The sequence below is a fragment of the Lacerta agilis genome, chromosome 7 (assembly GCF_009819535.1).
Source record: "Lacerta agilis isolate rLacAgi1 chromosome 7, rLacAgi1.pri, whole genome shotgun sequence".
NCBI classification, from domain to species: Eukaryota; Metazoa; Chordata; class Lepidosauria; order Squamata; family Lacertidae; genus Lacerta; species Lacerta agilis.
Window position 1 is genome coordinate 57,667,045 of NC_046318.1, and position 14,279 is coordinate 57,681,323.

The window sequence follows — 14,279 nt, forward strand, 5'->3', positions numbered from 1 at the left end:
ATGCACAACAGAACTACCTGGGATAGCTCATTTGGTAGAGCATGAGACTGTTAATCTCAGGGTCATGGATTCGAACCCCACATTGGATGAAAGATTCTTGCATTGTAGTGATTTGGAATAGATTACCTTTGTGGTCCCTTCCAACACTCTAATTCTAAGTCTCTCTTCCTCTGTTCTTTTTTCCAAGGTACTCTATTATAATCCTGATCATCAGTCTGCACACTCCCTTAGTTTATATTTCATGTCATTGAATCTTTTGTGTATGTGACTGTTTTGGTTTGTTTCTTTGTTTCTGGCTATTTGGGTTTTCCCCCACTTTGCCCAGGGCCCTTTTCTAATTGATATATTCTAATTATTCTTCCTGTTAAGATCTTCCCTTTGTGTATGGGTAGTGTTGTTTTGGGTTCAGCTCTGTGAGCAGATTCAAATCAAAATGGAGCAAATCACCAGACTTGGGAGTTCTTCCGATTATATAATTTGCTGCTTAAAATGATATTAAAAAATAATACATGAAAAATGATTGATCACTCGTGTTTATTTCTCATTGGTTTAAAATTTAAAAAGAAAATAAACAAATTCAGCACATTCTAAAACTTGGTTGTTCATATGCCATTTTAGGACCAAGCAAATTAAATGAAAGCTACAATGGGCATTCCTTGACTGTCAGCTGTTTCATTCCTTAAACAGGAATCTTCTATATAAGGTGCATAAGCCCTTTCTTAGGGCTATGACAGTTACCGTAAAGCCCTTAGGGGTATTATTCAGCTGATAGATCACCCATTCCAGCTGAATCATTTTGCATTTCATATAGAAGAGGCTGCAGAGATCCACCCCACCCCCCGGAAAAAATGCCGTAGGTTCTGAAACATTATTAGAGGATAATATCATTACTGTCCACATCCTCTGTTAATTTCCTGAGTATTTCCTCCATGTGAATTAATTTTGTCTCATATAAAACAGTATCGCACAAACATGCACAACCTTGCTTAAAGGTATATTCACACCCCTTGCTTAAAACCCTATTTTGTCACCAATCATTAATTTTTTTACCACTGCTGATGGGTCATCTGCAGAAGGCTTCAGTTTTGTAATCCTTTGAAAGCCTCCAACAGAGAGCTGAGGGCTAGGAAGGAAAATAGCTTGGAAATGATGGGTTCGGGGATAGGTTAATGACACAGAAAGGCAGGGATAGGGAGCTGTGTTTGAGCTACCATTTCCACGATCCCTACCACCCACCATGCTAGTTGAGGCTCATTGGTTTAACAACACTTGAGATGTCACAGGTTCCCCATCCTAGCAAAAAGGGTGGGATGGAGGAGAAACAAGCTCTTTTCTTGCATTTACCAGCTCTCTTGACATACATTAATTGAGGAGCCATTCCTATGCACATTTACCAGGAAGCAAACCCGCTGGACATAGTAAGACTTGAGTCAGAGGACTGGACTGTAAAATACATAACCATTGACTGTCAGCTTTGCTTTAACTATTTCCATGCAACGTTGTCTGATTTAATCACTTAAGGATAGATATAGTCCTGTGCTGGATTGAAATTAATACCTCTATCTTTGAAAACCTATGCATATAATGTAGGGAAGAGCTCTACAGCCTCCTATATCTTCATCCTCAATTTTATTTGAAGCTGCCTTATACTGTATTCCTGTTGATCCAACTAGTGCCATATTGCTTACTCTTGACAAGAGTGCTCCAGAGCCTTGGGGCAGATCAAGGTCTTTCCCAGTCCTGCTTTTTTAATTGTTTGTTTATATCCCTTAAGGCAGGGGTCAGCAAACTTTTTCAGCAGGGAGCCTGTCCACTGTCCCTCAGACCTTGTGGAGGACCGGACTATATTTTGAAGGGGAGGAAAGAACAAACTCCTATGCCCCACAAATAACCCAGAGATGCATTTTAAATAAAAGCACACATTCTACTCATGTAAAAACACGCTGGACGGGCTGGATTTAGAAGGCTATTGGGCCGGGTCCGGGTCCCGGGCCTTAGTTTGCCTACCCATGCCATAAGGTAATAGAGGTGTGTATATCCATGCAAATTACCTGTGAAAGATCCATGCCCATTCTCTACTTATGGCCTTGCCATCTATGCAGTGTATCTTACTGATTCCCCCTCTATCTCCAACTCTGCATTGCTGATTTGGGACAGAGAAAAAAATCCGCAAAACAAATCTCTAAATCTGTTCCAGAATATTGCATGTCATTTTAACATACATATGCAGAACAAGACAACATGTGTTTAAATACACTGCAAAGTTTTGATGCAGTATCTTTGTGTATATATAACGATAGTGTATAATATGTGGCTTACCCAAATCTGACTTTTTCCATGTGACCACTTAAAAGTAATAATTCATGCTTGCTTTGTCACTGAAACATGTATATTGCTTGACAGGTACATTCATTGAGCTCTATCTGGGGCAGCTGACTTGGGACATCAAGGCAGCCCAACCTTCATATCCATGTAGTAATTGAAATACTTGTATGAGAAGCATAGTTCTGAAAATCGGCTTGTTTGGAAAGTGTGTGTTAGTATGACCTGGGTCATATTAAAGAACTAAATTGTCTATCCACGTTCTCACTAGGGTCTACTTCATATTTCTACAGGGATACTGTCTGGAAATATTTGGAAAGCTGTTTCCTTAATGGTTCTGTTTCAAGCTTTCGCTGTTCAATTTCAGCTCTTTATTGCTGCTTTGAAAGCTCCTGATGTAAGAATACTTGCCATAAAGAAGCACCAATATCTGAAAATGCATCTGTTAACTTTTGCAGATGTCATGATATCTCAGCTGGGACCAGTAAGAATGGACAAATGTTTAGTGTGTTGCACTAGAGCAAGAACTGATACACAGCATCCTTGCTTATCTGTACAGCAGGTCCCACCAGGTTCTATTTCAATAAAAGAAGAAGTGGGGATCCAAGTCAGATGAGAGCAACTGCTATTTTTAAAAGAGATTTGAGTAAGAAGTAAAACGATGTACCTGCTGGATCATAGTGTTGATTATTGAACTAACTCGCTGACTTTCAAGTCCTTGGGGTGTGTGGTTTATTTTCCTCGAATTTCAAGCCAACTCCAGCAAATGAACATGTTCTTTCTTTTTAATAAGTAAATACATTCTGCAATTTAAATATTCAGTACAAATTAGCTTACATGTCATGGCTCTGTCCCAAATCTGCAATTTGAAGATCTATAAACTTTCAGTGACCCATGTTTGGCTGAAGCTCTGTTTGGAGTGGGACATGGAATGGATGAATTAGTCTTATAGCTGGTAGAGGCTCACCTGAATCTCGGGCAGAAGTATTTCACTAATTTACTATGTGATCCTTTTAATGACAGGAATTCAAGCTGGGATCTTGTACATATGAAGCATGTGCTCTGTGTTCCCTCCCCAGCTTGGGTCATGAAAGACAAGAAAGTGCAAAGTTTTCATAATAAAATTGCATGTTCTGGTTATTTTCTTAGAGATCACTTCTGCCAATGGCAAGCAAGCTTTATTTCTAGTTGTCCAAGCACTTAAGCATGTGGTTTGGAGTTTGAGTCAGCCTAAGTTAGGACGCGGGTGGTGCTGTGGGTTAAACCACAAAGCCTAGGGCTTGCCAATCAGAAGGTCAGTGGTTCGAATCCCTGCAACAGGGTGAGCTCCCGTTGTTCGGTCCCTGCTCCTGCCCACCTCAAAAGCACATCAAAGTGCAAGTAGATAAATAGGTACCGCTCTGGCGGGAAGGTAACCGGCATTTCCGTGCGCTGCTCTGGTTCGCCAAAAGCGGCTTAGTCATGCTGGCCACATGACCCGGAAGCTGTACACCGGCTCCCTCGGCCAGTAAAGTAAGATGAGTGCCACAACCCCAGAGTCGGACATGACTGGACCTAATGGTCAGGGGTTCCTTTACCTTAAGTTACGTAAGCATAAAGGTAGGAGCAACACCACAATTATATTTATGTCTACTCAGAGATAAGTCCCACTGAACTCTGTGGGTCTTTCTTCCAGGAATATGGACATAGGGTTGCAGCTGAAGAAATCTCATGAATTTATAAAAGACATATCTTTTTATTATATTTAAATTACATTAGTCTCCTCACACAATAATTATGTATGAGGCTTTTAGGAAACCCTAGGCAATTCACTTATTGTAAATGGTTTGTTTTTCTATGGGGAAAGATGTTTTAAAATCTAGGACTCCCAGCTAATGCAGTTACATGAAAAATTAAAAGTGTTTTTATGGGATCTTCATGGATCTTAAAGGCTTTCTGTTTCCTTAGAGAAAATGAAAAATTATAGTGAGAGTACTTGTTTCCTGTTTTTCTTTCTAGGTACTGGACCGTATTTATCTATACAGTGTCCTCTGCTCTTTCTTTGGCACTTCTTGGAAGTGTAGACTAAGCTCCGGAAGAAGCAGAAGCAACATGGCATAGGGCACCCCAAACAAAGCATACACTTTGGTTGCTAGATCTGTCAAGTTAAAGACAGCTGAGATTTGAACTAATAGCTTCCCAGATCCTGTTATTAGCCACTGTATTACATGGGTTCTTTGCCTGGGTAGAACTAAAATGAAGTAGTCACTTTAACTATGGAATTTCCTAAGAGGGGGCAGTGTCAGGGGTGTAGCAAGGGGGCGGGGGGGGGGGCGGTCGGCCCCATGTTCCATAATGGAGGGGGTGACAAATTATCAAGGAACATTTTTTTTAAAATGCCTGCTCCAAAGGTCTTATCTTACTATACTAGGGATTATATAGCTATATATGAAATTTCATGCATATCGGTTAATATCTTGACCCTGCTCCACCAAAATAGCTGTTTACTTGGCTGTTTTCCTATGTCGTGAAGGCTGAAATTTCAGTTCAGTGGAGCACTTACTGTTCCCAACCCTAACCCTGTGGAAAGCCATCTAATTAGACTTTAATTTGATTTTGAGATGTTTTTAGGAGGTAATTTAATTGTTGTTTGATTTTATACCAATGTTATGTATCTGATGTTAGCCACCCTGAACCCGACTTCGGCCGGGGAGGGTGGGATATAAATAAAAGTTTTATTATTATTATTATTACTTGTTATTATTCCTTTGTAAGAAAATATGAAATAATGTAAAACCATTTTTGCGCGGGGGGGGAATCAATGGGGGGGGACTGACCAGAAATTTTCCGCACCGGGTACCACCTGACCTTCCCATGCCTCGGGGGGGAGGGGGGGTGACAATTTTTTTGCCCCCAGGTACCAATTTACCTTGCTACGCCCCTGGGCTGTGTGCCCACCAGTACCTCCACGATGTCCATGCAAATGTCTCCATAAGTATCCCCACAATCCGCAGAAGAGAGTGTTGTTTCTCCCTGTTCATTTCCTGTTTGACACCCAAGATATCTATTTTTAGGATCCACCCTATTCTTCTAATGATAAAGTGTTTTAACTGATTTCATTTATGTATTTTTACATTGTTGTCATCCACCCTGGGACCTTATCATGATGCAGATTTATGGCAGGTACATCTAAATCATCATCCTAAAACACAGACAGCAGTGCATCCATTAACGCAGGCATCCCCAGCCTTAGGCCCTCCAGATGTTTTGGACTACAATTCCCATCATCCCTGACCCCTGGTCCTGTTAGCTAGGGATCATGCCAAAACATCTTGAGGGCCGCAGGTTGGGGGTGCCTGCATTAACGAAACAGTATAATCATTAGTATAATAAAAAGGGTAAATTTCAGAACATAGTCTTACTAATTCTGCCATCCTCCATATACAAGTGACTCTTTAGCTTAATTGACTAAATATGACATAATGCCATCATTATCAGTTGTCTAGCAAACTTACTGCAATCAGCAGAGCAAGATGCAGTTTTCTGTGGTGCGTGAGAACAGGCTTTGTAATAAGCTTTTTGCATTAACAGATTGCTGTAAGTCAGCAGCCAGGCAGGGAATAATTAGTAGACGACATTGGAGTGATGAGAAATTAGCACCAAGAGCCCAGTTATTATTTGTTTTTGAGGAGTGGCTTGCTGCAGCTGGTCTATTGCCCAATTACCCAGAGGCTTTGCACATAAGTCTCGGAAATCATCCCTAGATAAAGGGATCAGACAAATATCAAATGGTAAATATGTTTACATGGAAGGAAGGATCAAAGTATGAAATTTTGATGCAGGAAATTGTCTGTCTGATCATCAAATCCAGGTGCAATTGTTCCTACAGTGTCAGCCCAACTTTGTTTTACTTGCATTTTGTTTATTTGCAAAAGCTTTTCTCTTTCAGTGCTAATTTATTTTTTTTAAGTAGGATAAAACAGAACATTAAGTTCTCGCTTACCATTGTGTCTACCTTCTAGTGAGATGGCAGTCTGTTATGCAACCTTTGAAAAAACTTTCCTCCCTCTTGTCCCTCTCTCTGCCACCTTGCACCTGTTATGTCCTTTCACAGTCAAAGTATCTGCAGTATTATTATTATTATTTATAATAATAATAATATAATGTTTGTCAGTCACTTTATCTTGCCCAGGGCAACCTAAAGCAGCTTACAGCCAAACAAATAGACAACAACCCCCATATACATACATTAAAACCAAGAGGAAAGAGAAATGGAAACAGGGAGCCAACGCAGGAAAGGGCCTGCCACACATATACTGCAGATATTGGGAAGAAGCTTTGAACAGCTTCAGGGTACCACTCAAACTCCTCTCCTCTCCAGCTGCCAGTCAATGCCTCAATAAATAATTCAAGTGGGACAGAGGGCAGTTTCCCCTGTCCCTTCTAGGAAGCTCCAAACAACTGACAACATAGTTTTCCCCAGTACTTGCCTGCTTGACCTATGAAACTGATAGCTGTCTAAGCCAGTGTTGTGGAAACACAGGCCCTGGCCCCAAATGTAGACATACCTAACCCTCAAGACACTCACCTCAGGCCGCACTCTTCACATGCTCGGCTTTTCCCCCTCCACAAGCCTTTTATTTTTTATTTTTTGCCTTGCATCATATTTAAAACTGATGTTTTAGGGAAGCTTCCTATTGCTGTAAGTGAATTGCAGCCATGCCAGTTCATCTGTCCTTATTTCTTTCTCTCTCTTTTTTTTGGGGGGGGGGAGGAAGAAGGGGGTTATTTTATGGCTGTTAAATTTTGCCCAAGCTCTGTATAACCATATCCAAGCTTAAATAATGGCTATCCATGTAGGATGCCCCATTGGGTGAGTTCAATGGAGATGACACTTCTCTCTTGGATCAGATGCAATTTGAAAGGAGCCAGAACTGTGCTTCCCGCTCTTTCTCTGTGCTCCCTTAGCTTCCTAGGAGGCTTTAGGCAGGAATGGGGAACAGTGGTCCTCCAGCAGTTGTTGGACTCCAACTCCATCATCTCTTGCTGGGAAAGCTGGCCGGGGGTGCTGGGAGTTGCTATCCAACAATATATGGAAGGCTGCAGGTTCCCCACCCCTGCTGAAAGAAGCATTCAGGTGATGGAGGGAGAGAATTATCAGGGAGATCAGCAAGGGTCTCCCTCCTCCCTGTCACCTAGCTTTTAAAACTTTGCAGAGGACAGCATACCACACCTTTCCCATAAGAGGGATTTGTAGTTTTCCCAAGAGCCACCATGTCTTTCATCCTGGTGCTTTATCCTCATCCCAAATGACACTATCCAGCCCCAAGGCAGTCTGGGAAGGGGGAGAAAATGGTGGCTGGAGACACCAAAGAAGAAAAACTTTGCCAGCCTGGTTATGGCCATTGTCACTTCTATAAAAGCTAAAGGTAGAGGAGCCCTGACAGTTAAGTCCAGTTGCAGGCGACTCTGGGGTGGCGGCACTCATCTCGCTTTACTGGCCGAGGGAGCCGAGGTTTGTCCGGGTCATGTGGCCAGCATGACATATTGCTTCTGGTGAAACCAGAGCAGTGCACAGAAACGTTGTTTACCTTCCCGCCGGAGCAGTACCTATTTATCTACTTGCACTTTGACGTGCTTTCAAACTGCTAGGTTGGCAGGAGCTGAGACCGAGCAACGAGAGCTCACCCCGTCGCAGGGATTCGAACTGCTGACCTTCTGATCGGCAAGCCCAAGGCTCAGTGGTTTACACCACAGCGTCACCCGCGTCCCTTTTGCCACTTCTATAGGCAGCAGCAAAGAAGTAAAATAAAAATAAAAAAATGAAAGGCCTACCACCACCTTACCACCTCTTTCTAACATTAGCCCAAAGGTGATGAATTTAGGCACACATTAGTATGATAGGACCACATAATCAGGGTGTTATTTTACCTCTGCCCTAGAATGAGGTCTGTTAGCTATATGTGTTACGGAAATGTGAGGGAAGCTAGAATTAACGAGTTTATTGAGAAACGTTTTCTCTACTGGTGTGTGTGTTTGTGTTTGTGTGTAGCTTTGTTTTAATGAATTTTTGAGCCCTATGTTAGATCTTGTTTGCAGCATTAAAGTTAGTGTGTCATTGTTTGGGCTGATGGCCCTGCTGCATGCCATTCTCAGAAGTTCTGTTGGTGTGAAGCCCTGTGTGGATAAAACTGCTCAGAGACATTCGATATGGCTATATTTAGCCCGTATAAAATGTTGTACCTAATCCCCTTCCGCCAGCTTCTCAAATAACTGTTCACTTGGCTCCAGCAAAGCTCATGTAACTATTTGTCTCTTGTCTGATCTAAAAGGAAGACTGCCGGGGGGGACGGGGGGGGCACACAAGTAAAAAGGCTAAAAATAGGCAAATGCCTGTTGTTAGCAGACTTGTTTTAGGTGTATGATTCCATTTGAAAGCAGGAGAGACATGGAGGCTGAGGGGGCTGGGATAGCAATGGACGTGAATCATTATTTCAGATCTCCTCAACTATGAATTTGGAATTGATGTAAAGCAGTCTTCCTTAACCTGGAGCCCTCCAACAGACTCCAACCAATGTTCCCTTCTTTCTAGCTGAGAACCTCAGGCCAGTCAGATAAACCGGACACTCTGGGTAGGCAATATTGTGCCTTCCAGATGTTGTGCAACTGCAGAGGCAGCTGACCCATTAGCAAATTATGGACAGCCATGGCATTTTTCACCAGCTAAAGTTTCTAAACCATTTTTAATGATGTTAATTATTAGATTAACATCATTTTTAGATCAGCTTACTTTAACCTGGTGCCCTTCAGCTCCCATCACCCTTGAGCTGGCGCTGACGAGATCTGGTGTTCAACAATACCTGAAGGGACACAGGTTAGCCATCCCTTCCCCAAAGCCTTCCATGATACAAGGTGTGAAATCGTCTTACCAGTTGTGCAAATCATCTAAAGATTCCATATTTGTCTCCTTGCTTCATGCCCTCCTATTATCCCTAATGTAGCTTTTGATTTTCTTTGGTTTTTCTTAGGTACTGCTATGTGGATACTGGTTAGCAATGACTGATGTGGAATCTACATATGCAGATTTCATTGCTTCTGGGAGAACCGGGAGAAGAAATGCCATTCACGACATCCTTGTGTCCTCTGCAAGTGGAAATTCTAGTGAACTATCCTTGAAGTTATCAGAACTTGATATAAACAAAACTGGTATGTACTAATCTGAAAGGTTAAAAGAAAAATCATTAATAAGTCTGCAAGGGACATCATTTATGGAAACAACATGCTGGGCTTTAATGGCTTTTCACATTTATTGTTAATAATTTATTTACATTTTTTTAAAAATTAAATGTCTTACCTGCTCTTCACCCTAAGGTTCCAAAGCAGGCTACAAAAAAAATTAAAAATACAGTATTAAAAATTAGTCTTTAGCTGGCTTGTATATGGGTTAATTTTATGTACTGCTGTCTAGTGCAAGGCCATAGCAGAATAGTAGACTAGTTCCTGAAATATGTATAAAAAGTACGTCTCCTCTGCTTTTTTGTGTTAGTGAAGGCTACCACAACCCACACAAAATATGCTAACTTCCACCTTCAAAAACAGATGGATTGTCATTTAGCCTTTTATGTGACTGGTCAGTTTTGGTCTAGCTGGTGGGCCTAGTTTAGAGTAATGTATAAAAATGTGCTTTGAGGAGTCCAATTGATAACCAGCTAAGACTAAACCCTCACCATCCATTTAAAACACTATTTATACCACTTCAAACAGTACACCCATGTACAGCTTGCTAAGAGTTGTTGGCAGACCCCTATTCCTTTCACAGACCCTACAGTTCCCAAACAACTCCCAGCACTCTTTACAAACTACATTTCCCAGGATTCTTTGGGGAAGCCATGTCTGTTAAAGTTGTATACTAGTACTTTAAATGTATGGTGCAGTTAACACATCCTAACACATCCTATCAGTGCAAGGATTTCTGTTTGTGATTTCCCTCCTCTCCTCTCTCCACTCATGCTCTCTCCAGATCTGCCCTGGAGGGTTGGGAGAACCCCCAGAACAGATTTTGGGGGGACACAGGGGGAGGGGGGGTGTTGCATTGCACAAGCAGATTTCCTTGCACTGATGGAAGGAGTTTGTCGGATACCACTCAGTCTTTCCACCTTCTACAAAGGAAGTTCTCTTCCCCCCACCCCAATATCTCCACAGTCGACATGAGCTCTGTGATACGGATAAAGTTTCATGGTGTTAATAAGAACCATTTAAATCAGTGGTGTCCAAACTTTTTTCAAAGAGGGCCAGACTTGATGAAGTGAAGGGCCATGAGGGCCGACCAGAGGGCCAACCAAGGTTGTTGACCTTTTTTTTAGGGTTGAAGTTGTTGAGGTTTTTTTAGGATTTTAGCCCAGGAAATAAAATGCCACAGGGGCTGGATTAAACCAACCGGCGGGCCGGATTAGGCCCCCAAAACGGACTTTGGACATGCCTGACTTAAGTCAGTCTGCTTGGCACAGGATTGGGGAAACTGTTGCTGTGCAGAATGTCATTGATTCTTCTCATCGCTGACCACTGGCCATGTTGGCTTGAGCTGATGGAAGGCGGTCTCCAACAATACCCTAGCAACTCAGAACCATCTGCCATGAAGCTAACATACCCCAGGAAATCCTACAGGAGAGCAATGATTTGGGTTTCTGGAAATTTTTGCATTGGAAATTTGCATCAGAATTTCCTTTTAGTTTCAGATTTCCTGATACCCTAGAGAGCGATCCAATTTGGCATGTTTTATTTTGCTTGTATTTAGCATACACAGTTAAAAACTGTGAAACTGCCAAGCTTGCCTAATACTGCATTTGCAGTTGGCATCCACTGATTGCTACTAATGAACTTATGAAACAGGAAAGATTTTCCTTTTTACATTATCCGTCCACATCACTGCAGCAGAGTAGCCTTGTAATTGCGGTAGGGACAATACTTATCGAGTCTTGGGTTTATTTGCCCCCTTGCTCCATGGGGATTCTCTAGGTAGGAAGGCATGTGCAGGGAGCAAAGGTCAAACGCTTTCCCTTTCATGCCATTATCACTGTGGCGGGGAATAGAAGGACATTTTATTTCTGTCTGCTATTTCCCCTGTGTGGGGGTGTGAATATTGGCTGTGTTATTGTGTCTGAAAAAAACTTGTTTCTATTGAACTGACACAAGTTATGACAGCTCTACCTAAGCATGGAATTTCTTGGTGTAATAAAGGTTGTATGGGAGGTGGCTGCAACCACCTCTGCTCTCTGGAGACCAATTCTTGGGAACAGCTTGTGGAGAGATCCACTAGTGAATATTTGGGGAGTGGTTGGAATGTGAGTGCAAAAGAGATTTCGTCCCTCCTATAGGATTCCATTTGCCTTAACATAAATGCCGTGTTCTTAATTTTTCTGAATGGTACTGAAAAAAGCTAAGGGTTTTCCCATCACTCATCACTCCTTTTAAATAATAATAATAATTCTAGCAGCTAAATGCAATAAGCTGGATGGCACACACACAGTTGCATGAGTGCATGGACCTTCACAGTTATAACTCAACATAATGCTTATGTCTCTAGCAATGTACATCCAAGTGTGAAGTACATAACACATTTCTATATACCCACAGAACTTCCAATCTTCTTTATGTACTCTAAATTAGCTAGTTACCAGGCACATTTTTTAAACTCATTGACTATTTAAGAAGCCAAACCAGACACCCATCCATGGCTTTCAGTGCCATGGAATTTGCAGGCTTAAACTAGATTGGCCTGGAGGGTAGGACCCGTACCAATGACTTCAAGTTACAAGAAAGGAGATTCCAGCTAAACATCAGGAAGAACTTTCTGACAGTAAGAGCTGTTCAACAGTGGAACAGACTCCCTCAGGAAGTTGCGGATTCTCCTTCCTCGGAGGTTTTTAAGCAGAGGTTGGGTGGCCATCTGTTATGGATGGTTTAGCTGAGATTCCTGCATTGTAGGGGGTTGGACTAGATTACCCTTGGGGGATCCCGTCCAACTCTATGATTCTGTGGTCTGGATGCTATTTCACCACTGCTTGGCTTTTTTCCCCCCCCCTCTCTCTCTCTCTCTTGCAGAAGGGGAAGGAGATGCACAGAGAAATCCCACTGAGCAAACTGGGGAAGCCCAGGGGGAAACAGCAAAGCAAGAAAGTTGACATCCTACTCTGACCAACAGCTGCAACTGTGGGATGTTTTCGAATCGCAAAAGCCTATTGGGAAAAGGGTATTTTGTGAGCAAGCTGATTGAACAGAAAATGAAAATGGATGCGCCTCGTTACTGGAAGCTGCCCGGTCCAATGCTGAAAGGGGCAAAGCAGGCTGTAGCAGCAGACAGAACTTTCTCTACCTCTGTTAGCAATGGTTGAGACTTCCTTGCTCATCTCGAGACTCTCTCAACATGGATCTCACCACCAATGACCACTTGATGAAATGCTCGTAGGAAGTAGAGCAAACTAGATCATGTAGCAAACGGCCCTCAACTCACCAGAGGCTTGAATTGCATTGTATGGCAATGGCTCCAGTGATCTTCAGAGGTTGTCTGACCTTCAGAGGGTGTTCACCTATTAAAATCACCTGTAAAGGAAGCACCGTTGGTTTGTTTTTTTAAGAACTCTGCTTCTCTGTTTTCAGCTCTATTACTTACAATGTTTTATATTGTACAGTTTAGATGCTCCACACTGCCCCTTCTCAAAATGCTTATGAAGGCAACTTCTGTGACTGTGATTTTTTTTTCTACCACTTGTTTTAAAAGGGCTAGGGTTTTATTTTCGCATAGTGTGGTGGGTGTGCACATAATAAGATTATCAAATCAGCTGCTAATCTGATGAAACTGCATTCTTTCATTTATAAGAACATACAATGTAATTAACGTATAGTCTGGTGTGTCTTGTGTTTTCTCAGTACAGTTGGGTCACTTTGCTTGTAGATGGTTGGAAATCCAAGATTCAGACAGAATATTTTATTTAATCTCATCCCTTAGGGAACTGGCCTTTTCCACTAAAAAGCCAAAAAACATGATGTTAGTGATGAGGTTTTAAGAGCAAACTTATCAGTACAACTTTTTTTTTTTAAGGAGAAATAATATGTTGGGAGCGATGACGCAGAAGCCCCAGAAAGATGCAGAATACTTGTTTCCTGAAGTGAAGCATAGATTTATTGTAGTGTTTAGAACTGGGGTCACCTTGTCTCTCAGCAGCTGAGATTGGAGTTAATCATGAATATTCCTGTGGCAATCAAGTGGGGCAGCAATCACAAGTCCCCTTTCCCATCCCATCCCAATTTGTTTTCTTTATTTTATTTTTTAAAGTAATGTCCTGTTTTCTTCTTGTTTCAGATGTTATGCACTTTTTAAATGTTTATAAACTTTACTAAAGGACTAGTGTAATTTTGCTTTCTAGTAAATTTGAACGTTGGTTAATGAAACAACCTTTACTGTTGTGGCCACGGCTGTTTCTACAATATATACATATTGTGGTTAGTTGTCACTTAGAGGTTTTTTGTGTGTGAGATGTGTAAACTCTCTAATCAGTATTGAGTTCAGTAATTAGTGTTGAATAAATAAAACCCAGCAGTATGTTTATGGCTCGTTAGCACAGTTTACTCCTGCTACACTTCTAGTTTATTTAGAAGGTTCTTTCCTTGTTGCTTAACTAGCTATCAGACTAGCTATCATATTTTGATTGACGAACAGTCCACTTATGGTTGAGGTTTGACTTTAAACATGCACAACCTAATTAGAAATGTGGTTTCCATTCTGGTGACCTGCTTCTCTTATTTTTCATTTTACGGTAGGATGTCTTTCCCATCACGTATGCATACATTTTTAAATAAAAACACTAAATATACTAGACAGAGATCAAGAAAAGTGATAAGTCTGATACACAGGTTTGGTTTCTAAGAAAGCTTCCTTGATGCATATTTGACATGCATGTGTAAGGTAGGCGGAAGATTGA

At 41.6% G+C, this 14,279-nt stretch overlaps 1 protein-coding gene across 2 annotated transcripts in view; it reads left to right on the top strand.

Moving 5' to 3' along the window:
* The window catches only part of PKIA (cAMP-dependent protein kinase inhibitor alpha), a 37,843-nt gene extending 23,943 nt beyond the window's left edge, over window positions 1–13,900 (top strand). For both annotated transcript variants that reach the window (XM_033155465.1, XM_033155467.1), the window contains 2 exons: window positions 9,330–9,507; window positions 12,403–13,900. In XM_033155465.1, the coding sequence (XP_033011356.1) occupies window positions 9,357–9,507; window positions 12,403–12,482 (231 nt within the window). In that variant the 5' untranslated portion in view covers window positions 9,330–9,356 and the 3' untranslated portion in view covers window positions 12,483–13,900. The remainder of the gene's footprint in view (window positions 1–9,329; window positions 9,508–12,402) is intronic.
* The last annotated feature ends 379 nt before the right edge of the window (window positions 13,901–14,279 follow it).